The sequence below is a fragment of the Manacus candei genome, unplaced genomic scaffold, assembly GCF_025592945.1.
Source record: "Manacus candei isolate 608988 ecotype Guabito, Panama unplaced genomic scaffold, ASM2559294v1 h1tg000372l, whole genome shotgun sequence".
In the NCBI taxonomy this organism is placed as follows: domain Eukaryota; kingdom Metazoa; phylum Chordata; class Aves; order Passeriformes; family Pipridae; genus Manacus; species Manacus candei.
Genome location: NW_026138420.1, coordinates 1 through 18,996, shown reverse-complemented (window position 1 = coordinate 18,996; position 18,996 = coordinate 1). Strand labels below are relative to the sequence as shown.

At 55.5% G+C, this 18,996-nt stretch overlaps 1 protein-coding gene and 1 long non-coding RNA gene across 2 annotated transcripts; one reads left to right on the top strand and one right to left on the bottom strand.

The window, feature by feature from the left end:
• Positions 1-1,042: 1,042 nt before the first annotated feature.
• LOC127465367 (RUS family member 1-like) lies at positions 1,043-18,344 on the bottom strand (the record flags this gene model as incomplete). Its single annotated transcript, XM_051775827.1, has 13 exons — positions 1,043-1,209; positions 3,356-3,426; positions 4,397-4,454; positions 6,650-6,888; positions 7,981-8,051; positions 8,929-9,030; positions 10,309-10,414; positions 11,332-11,364; positions 12,737-12,782; positions 14,453-14,567; positions 16,209-16,286; positions 17,219-17,353; positions 18,256-18,344. Coding segments are annotated over 13 exons (1,310 nt in total), but the record flags the coding sequence as incomplete, so codon positions are not given.
• On the top strand, positions 2,064-2,804 carry LOC127465365 (uncharacterized). The gene is made up of 3 exons (XR_007902158.1): positions 2,064-2,134; positions 2,218-2,300; positions 2,763-2,804. It is a non-coding gene; the product is annotated as an uncharacterized LOC127465365 (long non-coding RNA).
• Positions 18,345-18,996: the final 652 nt, after the last annotated feature.

The following is an 18,996-nucleotide window of genomic DNA, read 5'->3' as shown; positions in this document are numbered from 1 at the left end:
AAATCCCCCTCAAACCCCCCCAAAATCCCCCCCAAATTCCCCCCAACTCCCCCCAACTCCCCCCCAAATCCCCCTCAAACCCCCCCAAAATCCCCCCAAATCCCCCCCAACCCCCCTCAAACCCCCCCCAAAGCCCCGTAAATCCCCCTCAAATCCCCCCCAGATCCCCCCAAATCCCCCCAACCCCCCCTCCCAAATCCCCTCAAATCCCCCCGAACCCCCCCAAATCCCCCCCAACTCCCCCCCAATTCCCCCCAAATCCCCCCAAACCTCCCAAAATCCCCCCGAAATCCCCCCCAGTTCCCCTCAAATCCCCCCAAAATCCCCCCAACTCCCCTCAACTCCCCCAACCCCCTCAAACCCCTCCTAAATCCCCCCAAATCCCCCCCAAATCCCCTCAAATCTCCCCCAACCCCCCCAAAATCCCCCCCAAACCCCCCTCAACCCCTCCAAATCCCCCTCAATCCCCCCAAATCCCCCCCAAATCCCACCCTGGCCCCACCAACTCCCCCCCAAATCCCCCCAAAACCTCCCTCAAAACCCCCCAACCCCCCCAAACCCCCCTCAAATCCCCCCAAATCCCCCCCAAACCCCCCCACATTCCCCCAAATCTCCTCAAATCCCCCCAAATCCCCCCCCAAAATCCCCCCAAATCCCCCCCAACCCCCCCAAATTCCCCCCAATCCCCTCCCAAATCCCCCCAAATTCCCCCCAACTCCCCCCCAAATCCCCCCAAATCCCTCCCAACTCCCCCCAAACCCCCCCCAAATCCCCTCCAATCCCCCCCACAGATCCCCCCCCAATTCCCCCCAAATCCCCCCAAACCTCCCCAAATCCCCCTCAAACCCCCCTCAAATCCCCCCCCCAACCCCCCCCAAATCCCCCTCAAACCCCCCCAAAATCCCCCCAAATCCCCCCCAACCCCCCTCAAACCCCCCCCCAAAGCCCCGTAAATCCCCCCCAAATCCCCCTCAACCCCCCCCAAATCCCCCCCAAACCCCCCCAAATCCCCCCCAACCCCCCCAAATTTTCGGGGGGTCTCTCACGACATCCTCTCAGCCGCCTCTGGAGGGGTCCCAGGAGCCCCCCCCAGGGGGGTCCGGGGGTCCAGGTCGGGCCCCAAAAGCTCCTCGAGCAGCAGGGCCTGGGCCCCCGAAATCAGGGGGGTCTCGGGGGGGCACCCCCGGCGCAGCCCCACCCCCACCCAGCCTGCGGGGGGGAGGGGCAAAAGGTAAAGGGGGGGGGCACCTGGGGGGGGCACCCCCAAAATTTGGGGGGGTTTAGGGGGGGTGGGAGAGGAAAATTTGGGGGGTTTTGAGGTCACCTGGACCCCGAAAACCCCAAAATTTGGGTCTCCAAGGACCTGAGACCCCCAAATTTGGGTCCTTGAAGGTCACCTGGACCCCCCAGACCCCCAAATTGGGACCCCCCAAGTACCTGAGACCCCCAAAATTTGGGTCTCCAAGGACCTGAGACCCCCAAATTTGGGTCCTTGAAGGTCCCCTGGACCCCCCAGACCCCCAAATTTGGGTCCTTGAAGGTCCAAACACACCTGAGACCCCCAAATTTGGGTCCTTGAAGGTCACCTGGACCCCCCAGACCCCCAAATTTTGGACCCCAAATATCTGAGACCCCCAAATTTGGGACCCACAAATACCTGAGACCCCCAAATTTGGGACCCCAAGTACCTGAGACCCCCAAATTTGGGTCCTTGAAGGTCCCCTGGACCCCCCAGACCCCCAAATTTGGGTCCTTGAAGGTCCAAACACACCTGAGACCCCCAAATTTGGGTCCTTGAAGGTCACCAGGACCCCCCAGACCCCCAAATTTGGGTCCTTGAAGGTCACCAGGACCCCCAGACCCCCAAATTTGGATCCTTGAAGGTCACCTGGACCCCCCAGCCCCCCAAATTTGGGTCCTTGAAGGTCACCTGGACCCCCCAGACCCCCAAATTTGGGTCCTTGAAGGTCCCTGGACCCCCCAGACCCCCAAATTTGGGTCCTTGAAGGTCACCTGGACCCCCCAGATGCCCAAATTTGGGTCCTTGAAGGTCACGAGGACCCCTCAGCCCCCCAAATTTGGGTCCTTGAAGGTCACTTGGACCCCCCAGACCCCCAAATTTGGGTCCTTGAAGGTCACCTGGACCCCCCAAACCCCAAATTTGGGTCCTTGAAGGTCACCTGGACACCCCAGCCCCCCAAATTTGGGTCCTTGAAGGTCCAAACACACCTGAGACCCCCAAATTTGGGTCCTTGAAGGTCACCTGGACACCTGAGACCCCCAAATTTGGGTCCTTGAAGGTCACCCGGACCCCCCACACCCCCAAATTTGGGTCCTTGAAGGTCACCTGGACCCCCCACACCCCCAAATTTGGGTCCTTGAAGATCACGAGGACCCCTCAGCCCCCCAAATTTGGGTCCTTGAAGGTCCCCAGGACCCCCCAGACCCCCAAATTTGGGTCCTTGAAGGTTACCCGGACCCCCCACACCCCCAAATTTGGGTCCTTGAAGGTCACGAGGACCCCTCAGCCCCCCAAATTTGGGTCCTTGAAGGTCACCTGGACACCTGAGACCCCCAAATTTGGGTCCTTGAAGGTCACTTGGACCCCCCCAGGTCCCCAAATTTGGGTCCTTGAAGGTCACGAGGACCCCTCAGCCCCCCAAATTTGGGTCCTTGAAGGTCACTTGGACCCCCCAGACCCCCAAATTTGGGTCCTTGAAGGTCACCTGGACCCCCCAAACCCCAAATTTGGGTCCTTGAAGGTCACCTGGACACCCCAGCCCCCCAAATTTGGGTCCTTGAAGGTCCAAACACACCTGAGACCCCCAAATTTGGGTCCTTGAAGGTCACCAGGACCCCCCAGACCCCCAAATTTGGGTCTCCAAGGACCTGAGACCCCCAAATTTGGGACCCCAAATACCTGAGACCCCCAAATTGGGCCCCCCAAACACCTGAGACCCCCAAATTTGGGACCCCCAAGTACCTGAGACCCCCAAATTTGGGTCCTTGAAGGTCCCCAGGACCCCCCAGACCCCCAAATTTGGGTCCTTGAAGGTCACCTGACCCCTCAAACCCAAAATTTGGGTCCTTGAAGGTCCCTCCCCCACCTGAGACCCCCAAATTTGGGTCCTTGAAAGTCACTCGGACCCCCCAGACCCCAAATTTGGGTCCTTGAAGATCACCTGGACACCCCAGACCCCCAAATTTGGGTCCTTGAAGGTCACCTGGACCCCCCAGACCCCCAAATTTGGGTCCTTGAAGGTCACGAGGACCCCTCAGCCCCCCAAATTTGGGTCCTTGAAGGTCACCTGGACCCCCAGACCCCCCAAATTCGTGGCCCCGCCCCCAGCCCCACCTCGGGAGGGGCGGAGCACGATGACGTAATCGGGGCTGCCACATTCCAGGGCCTTCTGGAACTCGGCCTCGCTGGGAAAATGGGGGAAAAATGGGAAAAATAAGGAAAAAGGGGGAAAAAAGGGGGAAAAATGAGGAAAAAATGAGAAAAAAAGGAGAAAAAAAGGAGGAAAAATGATGAAAAAAGGGGGAAAAAAGGGGGAAAAAGGAGGAAAAAAGGAGAAAAAATGAGAAAAAAAATGAGAAAAAAATGAGAAAAAATTAGGAAAAAAGAGAAAAAATGAGGGAAAAGGAGGAAAAATGAGAAAAAATTAGAAAAAGGAGAAAAATGACAAAAAATGAGAAAAAAGAAGAAAAATAAGAAAAAAATGTGGAAAAGGAGAAAAAAAGATGAAAAAAGGAGAAAAATGAGAAAAATGAGGAAGAATGAGAAAAATTAGGAAAAATGAAAAAAAAATGAGAAAAAATGAGGGAAAATCAGAAAACATGAGAAAAATGAGAAAAAAGGAGAAAAAAAAGAAGAAAAAAGGAGAAAAAAGGAGAAAAAGTAACAAAAAACGGGAAGAATAAGGAAAAAGAGAAAAAATAAGAAAAATGAGGAATAATGAGAAAAAATGAGGAAAAAGGAGAAAGAATGAGAAAAATGAGGGAAAATGGGAAAAATGAGAAAAAAGCAAAAAAGGGAGAAAAAAGGAGAAAAAATGAGGAAAAATGAGAAAAAATTAGAAAAATGACAAAAACGAGCAAAATGAGGAAAAAGGAGAAAAAAGGAGAAAAACGAGAAATGGCAAGAAGTGACACAAAAATGACATAAAACGAGACAAAAAAGACTCAAAAATGACACAAGATGACACAAAATGACACAAAACGACATAAAAATGACAAAAAAATGACATAAAATGGCCAAAAACAGCAAAAAAGGACTTAAAAATGATGCAAAAATGACACGAAACGACCCAAAACTGACACAAAAGGTCCCAAATTCCTCCCAAATTCCCCCCAAATGTCCCAAAATTCCCGGAATTCCCGAATTTTGGCTCACCTGGTGACGAGCTGCTCCAGGGGGGCTCCCAGGTGAAGGTGGAGGCGGGTGCTGAACCCTGAGGGGGGGACAGGGCACCCCAAATCACCCCAAAATCACCCAAAATCACCCCAAAATCACCCTAAAAACACCCCAAATGACCTCAAAATGAACCCAAAATTTCCCCAAGTGACCCCAAATTACCCAAAATGCCCCAAAATGCCCCAAATTACCCAAAATTACCCCAAATGACCCCAGAATGACCCCAAATGACCCTAAATGATCCAAAATTCTCCAAAATGCCCCAAATTACCCCAAAATACCCCAGATAACCCCAAAATGCCCCCAAAATGATCCCAAATTACCCCAAACACCCCAAATTAGCCAAAATACCCCCAAATTACCCAAAATTACCCAAAATGACCCCAAACGACCCCAAAATTACCCAAAATACCCCCAATGATCCAAAATGCCCCAAATTACCCCAAATACCCCAAAATTACCCCAAATGACCCAAAATTGCCCCAAATACCCCAAATTAACAAAATACCCTCAAATTACCCAAAAGTACCCAAAATACCCCAAATTACCCCAAAATGACCCAAAATGACCCAAAATGACCCCAAATGATCCCAAATTACCCAAAATACCCCAAATGACCCAAAATTATCCAAAATGCCCCAAATTAGCCAGAATACCCCAAATTACCCCAAATGCCCCAAATTACCCAAAATACCCCAAATTACCCCAAATGACCCCAAAATTATCCAAAATCACCCAAAATACCCCAAATGACCCCAAATGACCCGAAATGACCCGAAATACCCCAAATGACCCCAAAATGACCCCAAATGACCCAAAATTCTCCAAAATGCCCCCAAATTACCCAAATTACCCCAAAATACCTCAGATTACCCCAAAACGCCCCCAAAATGAACCCAAATTACCCAAAATACCCCGAATGACCCAAAATTCTCCAAAATACCCCCAAATTACCCAAAACAGCCCAAATGATCCCAAAATGACCCCAAAATGACCCAAAATGACCCAAAAGTACCCCAAATACCCCAAGTTAGCCAAAATGCCCCAAAATTACCCCAAACTACACAAATGACCCCAAAATGACGCCAAAATGACCCAAAATGAATCAAAATGACCCAAAATGACCCAAAATACCCCAAATTACCCCAAAATGACCCCAAATTACCCAAAACTACCCCAAATACCCCAAATTAGCAGAAATACCTCAAAATTACCCAAAATTACCCGAAATAACCCTAAAATGACCCAAAATGATCTTAAATTACCCAAATTACCCCCAAATTACCCAAAATACGCCGAATTACCCAAAATACCCCCAAATTACCCCAAATGACCCAAAATTTCCCCAAATGCCGCCAAATGACCCCAAAATGACCCAAAACACCCCAAAATTACCCCAAAATGGCTCAAAATTTCCCCACATTACCCAAAACACCCCAAATGATCCCAAAATGACCCAAAATTACCCCAATGATCCCAAAATGACCCCAAAACGATCCCAGATGACCTCAAATTACCCAAAATGCCCCAAAATTACCACAAATACCCAAAACTACCCCAAACACCCGAAAATGGCCTAAAATTGCCCAAAATTGCCCAAAATACCCCAAATTAACAAAATACCCTGACATTATCCCAAATTACCCAAAATACCCCAAATGACCCCAAATTGCCCCAAATTACCCCAAATGACCCCAATTTCCCCAAATTGCCCCCAAAATGCCCCCAATGATCCAAAATGCCCCAAATTACCCCAAATACCCAAAAATTACCCAAAATGACCCAAAATTGCCCAAAATACCCCAAATTAACGAAATACGCTCAAATTACCCCAAAATGACCCCAAAATGACCCAAAATTTCCCCAAATTAGCCAAAACACCCCAAATTACCCCAAACGCCCCCAAATTACCCCAAATGATCCCAAAATGACCCCAAAATGATCCCAGATGACCTCAAATTGCCCAAAATGCCCCAAAATTAACCAAATACCCCAAATTAGCCAAAACACCCCAAAATTACCCAAAATGCCCCAAAATGACCCCAAATCCCCCGAAATTCCCCAAAATTCCACAAAATGCCCCAAATTTACCCAAATTACCCCAAATTACCCAAAACACCCCAAAATTACCCAAAACGCCCCAAAATTACCTCAAATTACCCCAAATTATCCAAAATGCCCCAAAATGCCCCCAAATCCCCCAAATTGACCCCCCCCAAACCCCCCCCTCACCTGGCAGGAGGGGCTCCCGGGGGTTCACCTGCTCGGGGCGTGGCACCTCCAGGGCGACCCCGCCCCCCCGGAAAGCCACGCCCCTCTGGCGGCTTTCAGCCCCGCCCCTCCGGAGGGCCCAGCCAATGGCGAGGCGGAGGCGGGGCCTGTTGAGGGTGGGCAGGGTGAGGGCGGCGACGGCGCCCAGGTTGGCGCCCAGGTGGGTGCCCAGGAGCAGCGCCAGGACGGCCCAGGTGAGCCTGAGGGGGGGACACGCCCACTCAGGCCACGCCCACTCAGGCCGCGCCCGCTTAGGCCACGCCCAGTCAGGGTAAACCCCGCCCCCGGGGTGAAAACGCCCCTAAAAGCCACGCCCACCTCACCGGAGAGGGTCTAGAACTCACCTGGAGGGGGTCAGGAGGCCACGCCCACTCGCCTGGGATGACTTAGGCCACGCCCACACCTGCTAAGCCACGCCCACCTGCTCGAACGCCCCCTAAAAGCCACGCCCACCTCACCGCAGAAGCCGCAAAACTCACCTGGATGGAGCTCAGGAAGCCACGCCCACTCACCTGAGATGACTTAGGCCACGCCCACACCTGCTAAGCCACACCCACCTGCTTAAACGCCCTCCAAAAGCCACGCCCACCTCACCTGGGAGGGCCCAAAACTCACCTGGGAGGCCCCAAAACTCACCTGGAGGGGGTCAGGAGGCCACGCCCACTTACCTGAGACACGCCCACGCCTGCTAAGCCCCACCCACCGCCCCAAAAACCCCATTGAAGCCACGCCCACCTCACCTGGGAGGCCCCAAAACTCATCTGGATGAGGTCAGGAGGCCACGCCCACTCACCTGGATGAGCCCACAGGCCACGCCCACTCACCTGAGACACGCCCATGCCACTTAAGCCACACCCACCGCCCCAAACGCCCTCTAAAAGCCACGCCCACCTCACCTGAGAGGCCCCAAAACTCACCTGGACGAGCTCAGGAGGCCACGCCCACTCGCCTGAGACGACTTAGGCCACGCCCACACCTGACAAGCCACGCCCACCTGCTCGAACACCCCAGAGAAGCCACGCCCACCTCACCTGAGAAGCCCCAAAACTCACCTGGATGGAGCCCAGGAGGCCACGCCCACTCACCTGGAGGAGCCCTGAGGCCACGCCCACTCTCCAGAGAAAGCCCCGCCCACTCGTTCCGGCCCCGCCCCTTTCCCAGCCCTCACCCCTTTTTCCCAGGTCCCGCCCCTTCCCAAAGCTCCACCCCTTCTCCAGGCCCCGCCCCTTTTTCTCCAGGCCCCTCCCCTTTCCCCAGGCCGCGCCCCCTCCACAGGCCACGCCCCCTCTCACCAGGGCCTCCCGTCCAGCAGGGGGAGCAGCAGCAGCGACAGCAGAAGCCCCGCCCCGTTCACCAGCGTCTCCTGCCCAGTACAGACCAGTACGGACCAGTAAGGACCAGTATGGGCCAGTACGGACCAGTATGAACCAGTACGGACCAGTAAGGACCAGTAAGGACCAGTACGGACCAGTAAGGACCAGTACAGACCAGTATGGACCAGTATGAACCAGTACGGACCAGTAAGGACCAGTATAAACCAGTATGAACCAGTATGGACCAGTATGAACCAGTACAGACCAGTAAGGACCAGTATGGACCAGTACAGAGCAGTATGGACCAGTATGGACCAGTAAGGACAAGTACGGACCAGTAAGGACCAGTATGGAGCAGTACGGACCAGTAAGGACCAGTATGGACCAGTAAGGACCAGTACAGACCAGTATGGACCAGTATGGACCAGTAAGGAGCACTATGGACCAGTATGGACCAGTAAGGACCAGCATGGACCAGTACAGACCAGTATAAACCACTATGGACCAGTACAGTCCAGTATGGACCAGTACGGACCACTATGGACCAGTATGGACAAGTACAGACCAGTACAGACCAGTACGGACCAGTATAAACCAGTATGGACCAGTATAAACCAGTATGGACCAGCACAGAACAACATGGCCAGTATGAATGCACGTGGACCAGTACAAACCAGTACAGACCAGTACAGACCAGTACAGACCAATATGGACCAGTACAAACCAGTACAGACCAGTATAGACCAGTACAAACCAGTAACACCAACCAGCCCCTCCCAGTCCCTCCCAGTCCCTCCCAGTTCCCTCCCAGTCCCTCCCAGTCCCTCCCAGTCCCTCCCACTCCCCTCCCAGTCCCTCCCAATCCCCCCCCAGTCCCTCCCAGTCCCTCCCAGTCCCCTCCCAGTCCCTCCCAGTCCAAACCAGTACCTGACTGGCGTCCTTGGCGGCCACGTCGGCCACGTTGTCCCTCCGGGCCTGGTGAACGGCCAGAGCCGCCCGGGTGGCCCCGCCGGCCACGCCCACCACGCACTGCCACCAGTACAAACCAGTATGAACCAGTATAAACCAGTATAAACCAATACAGACCAGTATAGACCAGTATGAACCAGTATCGTGCCTGTGCACCCCCCCAGTGCCTCCCAGTATCACCCCCATGTCGCCCACTGGGAATGCACCACTATGGACCAGTATAGACCAGTATAAACCACTATAAACCACCATAAACCAGTATAAACCAGTATAAACCAGTATAAACCACTATAAACCAGTATAGACCAGTATGAACCAGTATCATGCCTGTGCACCCCCCCAGTGCCTCCCAGTATCACCCCGGTGTTGCCCACTGGGAATGCACCAGTATAGACCAGTATAGACCAGTATAAACCAGTATGAACCAGTATAAACCAGTGTAAACCAGTATAGACCAGTATAAACCAGTATAAACCAGTAGAGACCAGTATAACCCAGTATAGACCAGTATAAGCCACTATGGACACCGTAGACCAATATAAACCAGTATGAATAACATAAACCAGTATAGACCAGTATAAACTGGTATAAACCAGTATAGATTACTATAAACCAGTATAACCCAGTATAAACCAGTATAGACCAGTATAAACCAGTATAAACCGGTATGGATAATACAAACGAGTATTAAGCAGTGTAATCCAGTATAGACCAGTATAAACCAGTATAGACCGATATAAACAATATAAACCAGTAGAGACCAGTATAAACCAGTATGACCTCTGAACCCATCCCAGTCCCTCCCAGTATAACCCAGTCCCTCCCAGTTTCCTCCCAGTATAACCCAGTCCCTCCCAGTATAACCCAGTCCCTCCCACTCCCCTCCCAGTCCCTCCCAGTTCCTCCCAGTCCCTCCCAGTCCCTCCCAGTATAACCCAGTCCCTCCCACTCCCCTCCCAGTCCCTCCCAGTCCCTCCCAATCCCCTCCCAGTCCCTCCCAGTTTCCTCCCAGTCCCTCCCAGTCCCTCCCAGTTCCTTCCCAATCCCCTCCCAGTCCCTCCCAGTCCCTCCCAATCCTCTCCCAGTATAACCCAGTCCCCCCCAATCCCCTCCCAGTCCCCTCCCAGTCCCTCCCAGTCCCCTCCCAGTCCCTCCCAGTCCCCTCCCAGTCCCTCCCACTGCCTCCCAGTATAAGCCAGTCCCCTCCCAGTCCCTCCCAGTTCCCTCCCAAACCCCTCCCAGTCCCTCCCAGTCCCCTCCTAGTATAACCCAGTCCCTCCCAGTCCCTCCCAGTCCCCTCCCAGTCCCTCCCAGTATAACCCAGTCCCTCCCAGTTACCTTGGCCGACGCCGCCAGGGCCAGGAGGGCGGGGCCAGCGCTCAGCCAATGGGGCGCCAGGACCTCCAGGACCAGGGCGACGTCATTGAGCAGGTCGGCCGCCAGCCTGGGGGGGCGGGGCCTCAACAAATATGGCGCCCGGGGGGCGGGGTCTCACCCAATATGGCGCCCAGGGGTGGGGCCAGACCAGACATGGCGCCAAGGGGGCGGAGCTTGGACGTATATAGGAAGGGAGGGGGCGGGGTTTAGGGAAGGGGCGTGGCCTGTCAGCATAGATGGCACTGGAGGGGCGGGGCTTAGGGGAGGGGCATGGCCTGAATCAATCTATAACAGGGAAGGGGCGGAGCTTGGGGAATGGGCGTGGCCTGACCTCCATTTATGACAGGGAAGGGGCGGGGTTTATGGAGGAAAGGGCGTGGCCTGATTCCGGATATGGTAGGGGAGGTGGGCGGGGCTTATGGAGGAGGGGGCGTGGCCTGATTACAGATATGACAGGGTAAGTGGGCGCGGCTTATGGAGGGAGGGGGCGTGGCCTGACTTATTTATGACAGGGAGGGGTGGGGCTTATGGAGGAGAGGGCGTGGCCTGATCCCAGATATGGTAAGTGGAAGTGGGCGGGGCTTATGGAGGAGGGGGCGTGGCCCGACTCATTTATGATGGGGGCGGGGCTAATGGAGGAGGGGGCGTGGTCTTATCCCGGAAGTGGCAGGGGCAGTGAGCGGGGCTTATGGAGGAGGGGGTGTGGCCTGATTCCAGATATGGCAGTGGAAGTGGGCGGGGCTTATGAAGGAGGGGCGTGGCCTGATCCCAGATATGGCAGGGGAAAGGGGCGTGGCTTATGGAGAAGAGGCGTGGCCTGATCTCAGATATGGCAGGGGAAATGGGTGGGGCTTATTGAGGAGGGGTGTGGCCTAACTTATTTATGACAGGGAGGGGTGGGGCTAATGGAGGAGGGGGTGTGGCCTGATCATAATATGGCAGGGGAAGTGGGCGTGGCTTGTGGAGGAGGGGGTGTGGCCTCACCGCCACTGTTTGGCCTCACAGTCCAGGCGGCTCCTGGGGGGGGAAACCAGTACGGACCAGTAAGGACCAGTATGGACCAGTGTGGACCAGTACGGACCAGTACAGACCAGTATGGACCAGTATGGACCAGTATAGACCAGTATGGACCAGTATAGACCAGTATGGACCAGTAAGGGCTCCCAGTGCTCCCAGTGCTCCCAGTACGGACCAGTAACTCCCAGTAAGGGCTCCCAGTGCAGACCAGTAACTCCCAATATGAACCAGTAAGGGCTCCCAGTGCTCCCACTATGGACCAGTAACTCCCAGTATGAACCAGTAAGGGCTCCCAGTGCTCCCAGTACAGACCAGTAAGGGCTCCCAGTGCTCCCAGTATGGACCAGTAACTCCCAGTAAGGGCTCCCAGTGCTCCCAGTATGAACCAGTAACTCCCAGTATAGACCAGTAAGGGCTCCCAGTGCTCCCAGTATGAACCAGTAACTCCCAGTATAGACCAGTAAGGGCTCCCAGTGCTCCCAGTATGAACCAGTAACTCCCAGTAAGGGCTCCCAGTGTTCCCAGTATGGACCAGTAAGTCCCAGTAAGGACCAGTAAGGGCTCCCAGTGCTCCCAGTATGAACCAGTAACTCCCAGTAAGGGCTCCCAGTGTTCCCAGTATGGACCAGTAAGTCCCAGTAAGGACCAGTAAGGGCTCCCAGTGCTCCCAGTATGGACCAGTAAGTCCCAGTAAGGGCTCCCAGTGCTCCCAATATAGACCAGTAACTCCCAGTATAGACCAGTAAGGGTTCCCAGCGCTCCCAGTATGGACCAGTAACTCCCAGTATGAACCAGTAAGGGCTCCCAGTGCTCCCAGTATGAACCAGTAAGGGCTCCCCGTGCTCCCAGTAAGTCCCAGTAAGGGCTCCCAGTGCTCCCAGTAAGTCGCAGTAAGGGCCCCCAGTGCTCCCAGTACGGACCAGTAAGGACCAGTAAGGGCTCCCAGTGCTCCCAGTATGGCCCAGTGCAGGCTCCCAGTGCGTCCCAGTAAGGGCTCCCAGTGCTCCCACTATGGACCAGTAACTCCCAGTATGAACCAGTAAGGGCTCCCAGTGCTCCCAGTACAGACCAGTAAGGGCTCCCAGTGCTCCCAGTATGGACCAGTAACTCCCAGTAAGGGCTCCCAGTGCTCCCAGTATGGACCAGTAACTCCCAGTAAGGACCAGTAAGGGCTCCCAGTGCTCCCAGTACGGACCAGTAACTCCCAGTAAGTCCCAGTAAGGCTCCCAGTGCTCCCAGTATGGACCAGTAACTCCCAGTAAGGGCTCCCACTGCTCCCAGTATCAACCAGTAAGGACCAGTGCGGGCACCCAGTGCTCCCAGTGCGGGCTCCCAGTGCTCCCAGTGCTCCCAGTATGTCCCAGTGCCTCACCCCTGCAGCCACACGAAGCCGATCCTGGTGACGATCCCGACGCCGTCTGGGGGGGTTTTGGGGGGAAAAACAACAATTTTGGGTCAAAATCGGGATTTTGGGGGCAAATTGGGGGATTTTGGGGTCTGAGAAGGATTTTGGGGTCAAAACCAGGATTTTGGGGTCAAACTGGGGCATTTTGGGGGCGGAGGAGGATTTTGGGGTAAAATTGAGGGATTTTGGGTCAAATTGGGGGGTTTTGGGGCCTGAGGAGGATTTTGGGGTCAAACTGGGGGATTTGGGGGTCAAATTCGGGGATTTTGGGGTCTGAGAAGGACTTTGGGGTCAAAACCAGGATTTTGAGTCAAAATCTGGATTTTGGGGTCAAACTGGGGGATTTTGGGGTCTGAGGAGGATTTTGGGGTAAAATTGGTGCATTTTGGGGTCTGAGGAGGATTTTGGGGGTCTAAATGGTAGATTTTGGGGTCAAATTGGGGGATTTTGGGGTCTGAGAAGGACTTTGGGGTAAAATTGGGGGATTTTAGGGTCTGAGAAGGATTTTGGGGTCAAATTGGGGGATTTTGGGGTCTGAGAAAGATTTTGGGGTCAAAACCAGGATTTTTGGGGTCAAACTGGGGCATTTTGGAGTCTGAGGAGGATTTTGGGGTCAAACTGGGGGATTTTGGGGTCAAATTGGGGCATTTTGGGGTCTGAGAAGGACTTTGGGGTCAAACTGGGGGATTTTGGGGTCAAACTGGGGCATTTTAGGGGGTGAAAACTGGGATAGTTGGGGTGAAAAATCAGGATTTTGGGGTGAAAAATCAGGTTTTGGGGTGAAAACCTGGGATTTTGGGGTGAAACCCCCAGATTTTGGGGTGAAAAATTGGGATTTTGGGGTGAAAAATCGGGATTTTGGGGTACAGGGAGGGTTTTGGGGGTGAAAAATCAGGATTTTGGGGTCCGGGGAGGGATTTTGGGGTGAAAAATCAGGATTTTTGGGGTGAAAAACCGGGATTTTGGGGTACAAGGAGAGTTTTTGGGGTGAAAAATCAGGATTTTGGGGTGAAAAATCAGGATTTTGGGGCCCGAGGAGGGATTTTGGGATGAAAAATCAGGATTTTGGGGTCCGAGGAGGGATTTTGGGGTGAAAAGGGGGGGTTTTGGGGCGAAAAATCGGGATTTTGGGGTGAAAAAACAGGATTTTGGGGTGAAAAACCCGGATTTTGGAGTGGAAAATGAGGATTTTGGGGTGAAAAACCAGGATTTTGGGGTGAAAAACCCGGATTTTGGAGTGGAAAATGAGGATTTTGGGGTGAAAAACCAGGATTTTGGGGTGAAACCCCCAGATTTTGGGGTGAAAAATTGGGATTTTTTGGGTGAAAAATTGGGATTTTTGGGTGAAAAATCGGGATTTCGGGGTGAAAAATCAGAATTTTGGGGTACAGGGAGGGTTTTGGGGGTGAAAAATCAGGATTTTGGGGTCCGGGGAGGGATTTTGGGGTGAAAAATCAGGATTTTTGGGGTGAAAAACCGGGAATTTGGGGTACAAGGAGAGTTTTTGGGGTGAAAAATCGGGATTTTGGGTTCTGAGGAGGATTTCGGGGCCCGAGGAGGGTTTTTGGGGTGAAAAATCAGGATTTTGGGGTGAAAAGGGGGGGTTTTGGGGTGCAAAGGGGGGTTTTTGGGGTGAAAAATCAGGATTTTGGGGCGAAAAGGGGGGTTTTTGGGCCGACCCACCCCTGAGCACCCAGGTGAGGGTGGCCCCGGTGACGGTGGCGGTGCCGTCGCCGACGCCCACGGCCTGGAGCACGGCCCGGGTGGAGAGCGAGCCCGCCAGGCTGCTGCACAGGGCCTAACCAGGACAGACCAGTATAAACCAGTATAGACCAGTATAAACCAGTATAGACCAGTATAGAGTGATATAGAGCAATATGGACCAGGATGGACCAGTTAGAGACTGGAGAGCCCGCCAGGCTGCTGCACAGGGCCTAACCAGGACAGACCAGTACGGACCAGTATAGACCAGTATGGACCAGTATGAACCACTATAAACCAGTACAGACCAGTATAAACCAGTATAGACCAGTATAGATCAATATGGACCAGTTAGAGACTACAGAGCCCACCAGGCTGCTGCACAGGGCCTAACCAGGACAGACCAGTATGGACCAGTATGGACCAGTACGGACCAGTACAGACCAGTATAAACCAGTATAGAGTGATATAGAGCAATATGGACCAGTATGGACCAGTAAGGACCAGTTAGAGACTACAGAGCTCGCCAGGCTGCTGCACAGGGCCTGCCCAGTATAAACCAGTATGGACCAGTATAAACCAGTACAAACCACTACAGACCAGTATAAACCAGTATAGAACAGTATAAAGTAATATGGACCAGTATGGACCAGTATGGACCAGTATGGACCAGTACGGACCAGTATAGACCAGCATAGAGCAGTACAGACCAGTATAGACCAGTCCCCTCCCAGTCCCTTCCAGTATAACCCAGTCCCTCCCAGTCCCTCCCAGTCCCTCCCAATCCCCTCTCAGTCCCCTCCCAGTGCTCCCAGTCCATCCCAGTCCCCCCCCCAGTCCCCCCCCAGTCCCTCCCAGTCCCTCCCAGTCCCCCCCAGTCCCTCCCAATCCCCTCCCAGTCCCCTCCCAGTATCTCCCAGTCCCCCCCAATCCCCTCCCAGTCCCCCCCAATCCCCTCCCAGTCCCTCCCAGTATCTCCCAGTCCCTCCCAGTCCCTCCCAGTCCCTCCCAATCCCCTCCCAGTCCCCTCCCAGTATCTCCCAGTCCCTCCCAATCCCCTCCCAGTCCCCCCCAATCCCCTCCCAGTCCCTCCCAGTCCCCCCCCAGTCCCTCCCAGTCCCCTCCCAGTCCCCCCCCAGTCCCTCCCAATCCCTCCCAGTCCCTCCCAGTCCCTCCCAGTCCCTCCCAGTCCCCTCCCAGTCCCTCCCAATCCCCTCCCAGTCCCCTCCCAGTATAACCCAGTCCCTCCCAGTCCCTCCCAATCCCTCCCACTCCCCTCCCAGTCCCTCCAGTCCCCTCCCAGTCCCTCCCAGTCCCTCCCAATCCCCTCCCAGTCCCCCCAATCCCCTCCCAGTCCCCTCCCAGTCCCTCCCAGTCCCCCCCAATCCCTTCCCAGTCCCTCCCAGTCCCCCCCAATCCCCTCCCAGTCCCTCCCAGTCCCCTCCCAGTATAACCCAGTCCCTCCCAGTCCCCCCCAGTCCCTCCCAATCCCCCCCCAGTCCCCTCCAATCCCCTCCCAGTCCCTCCCAGTCCCCTCCCAGTCCCTCCCAGTCCCTCCCAATCCCCTCCCAGTCCCCCCCAGTCCCTCCCAATCCCCTCCCAGTCCCTCCCAGTCCCTCCCAATCCCCTCCCAGTCCCCTCCCAGTATAACCCAGTCCCTCCAAGTCCCCCCCAGTCCCTCCCAGTCCCTCCCAATCCCTCCCAATCCCTCCCAGTCCCTCCCAGTCCCCCCCAGTACCTGCAGCCCGTCCCACAGCTGGTACTGGGCGTAGTCGGGGCTGACGCTGTCGGGGAAGCCCTGGGGGAGCAGCACCCGCTGGGGGGGGGCAGAGGGGGGTCAGGGACCCCCAAAATAGCCCCAAAATACCCCAAAACTCACTCGGGACCCCCCAGACCCCCCCAAAAACTCACCCAGGACCCCCAAAAACTCACTCAGGACCCCCAAAACACCCCCAAAATAACCCAAAAACCCCCCTAAAAACACCCCAAAAACTCACTCAGGACCCCCCAAAAATCCCCAGACCACCCCAAAATACCCCAAAAACTCACCCGGGACCCCCAAAAACTCACTCAGGACCCCCCAAAAAACACCGAAACACCCCAAAATACCCCAAAACACCCCCAAACCCCTGTTTCCTCCAAAATCCCCCCAACTCCCCCCAAATCCCCCCAAATGCCCCCTAACCCCCCCAAAATCCCCCCATTAACTCCCCCAAATCCCCCTAAATCCCCCTAAAACCCCCAAATCCCCCCCTTTCTCCCCAAACTCCCCCCCAAAAACCCCCTCAAATCCCCCCAAAACCCCCCAACCCCCCCCAAATCCCCCCTTAACCCACCAAATTCCCCCCAAATCCCCCCAAATCCACCCCAAATCCCCCCTTTAACTCCCCCAAACCCCCCCAAATCCCCCAATTTCCCCCCAAATCCCCCTCAAACCACCCCAAATCCTCCCCAAAATCCCCCCAAATTCCCCCAAACCCCTCCAAATCCCCCCCAAACCCCCCCAAATCCCCCCGAAATCCCCCCCAACCCACCCCAAATCCCCCCAACCCCCCCCAAATCCCCCCAAAACCCCTCCCAATCCCCCCCAAACCTCCCCAATTTCCCCCCAATCCCCCTCAAATCCCCCCCAAATCCCCCCAAACCCCCTCAAATCCCCCCCATATCCCCCCAATCCCCCCCAAATCCCCTTTAAATCCCCCAAATTCCCCCCAACCCCCCCAAATCCCCCCCAAATCCCCCCCTCACCGTCGCCGCCCTCCGCAGCCAGTTTTTGGGGGTCCCCTCCCCGGGGGTCTGGAGTCGTTGGAGACCCCCCCGGGGGTCCCCCCGGTACCACCCGGCCTCGTGGGGACCCCCAAAACTCCCGGCACAGGGGGGGGGGGGGGTCTGGGGGGGCGGGATTTGGGGGGGTTTAGGGGGATTTTGGGGGGATATGGGAGGGATTTGGGGGGTTTGGGGGGATTTGGGGGGATTTGGGGGGGATTTGAGGGGGATTTGGGGGGATTTTGGGGGGTTTAGGGGGGATTTGGGGGGGTTAAGGGGGATTTTGGGGGGATTTGGGGGGATTTGGGGGGATTTTGGGGGGATTTGGGGGGGATTTAGGGGGGATTTGGGGGTGCTTGGGGGGGATTTGAGGGGGATTTGGGGGGATTTTGGGGGGATTTGGGAGGGATTGGGGGGGTTTGGGAGTGAAATTGGGGTGGTTTAGGGGGGACTTGGGGGGTCTGGGGGGGATTTGGGGGAGTTTGGGGGGTCCTGGGGGGATTTGGGGGATATGGGAGGGCCTCGTGGGGACCCCCAAAACTCCCGGCACAGGGGGGAGGGGTCTGGGGAGGGGGGATTTGGGGGGTTTAGGGGGGATTTGGGGGGATTAGCGGGGATTTGGGGGGGATTTGGGGGGGATTTTGGGGGTGTTGGGGGGATTTGGGGGGATTTTGGGGGGGTTCTGGGGGATTTGGGGGGTTTAGGGGGGATTTGGGGGGGTTTAGGGGGGATTTGAGGGGTTCAAGGAGGATTTTGGGCGGATTTGGGGGGTTTTGGGGGGAATTTGAGGGGTCCTGGATGGAATTTGGGGGCGTTTCAGGCGGATTTCGGGGGGATTTGGGGTCGCCGGAGAGGGGTTGAGGGAGATTTGAGGGGGTTTAGGGGGGATTTGGGGGTCCCTTGGATATTTTCGGGGTCCCGCAGCCGATTTCGGGGGTCGCGGAGGCGCTTTGGGGTGATTTTGGGGCCGATTTTGGGGTGAATTCGGGGGATTTCGGGGTCCCGCCCCCCCCCATACCCCTCCGGCCGCTCCATTTCCGCGTGGCACTTCCGGGTGTGACGTCACTTCCCGACCGCTCCTTCCTCCTTTCCTCTCGTCTCGATGGTCCTGGAGGAGCGGAGGGCGTGGCGGCGTGACGTCACTTCTGGGTTCCCGCGCTTCCGCGTGTGGGCGTGGCCGGAAGTGACGCGCGCGCGGGCGGCTGCGGGAGGTTCGTGAGGGGGAAAATTCGGGGGGTCCCGCGGGGGGGGGGGAATTTTGGGGGGTTTTGGGGCTTTTTGGGGGGGTTTTGGGTTTTTTTGGGGGGTCTGTGAGGGGGTCGGGGGGGTTTGGGGGGTCTGTGAGGGGGTTCGGGGGGTCCGGGAGGGGTTTGGGGGGTCCTGAGGGATTTTGGTGGGGGGGTCTGTGAGGGGGTTTGGGGGGTCTGTGGGGGCGTTGGGGGGAATTTGGGGTGTTTTGGGGGGATTTGGGAGGTTTGGGGGGGGTCTATGAGGGGATTTGGGGGATTTGGGGGGAATTTGGGGGGTCTGTGAGGGGATTGGGGGTGTTTGGGGGGATTTTGAGGGGATTTGGAAGTTTGGGGGGTTCATGAGGGGATTTGAGGGGTCTATGAGGGGATTTGGGGAATTTTGGGGGATTTGGGGTATTTTGGGGGGTCTATGAGGGGATTTGGGGGGGTCTGTGAGGGGGTTGGAGGGTTTAGGGGGGATTTTGGGGAGGGTTTAGGGGGGGTGTTTTGGGGGGATTTGGAGGGTTTAGG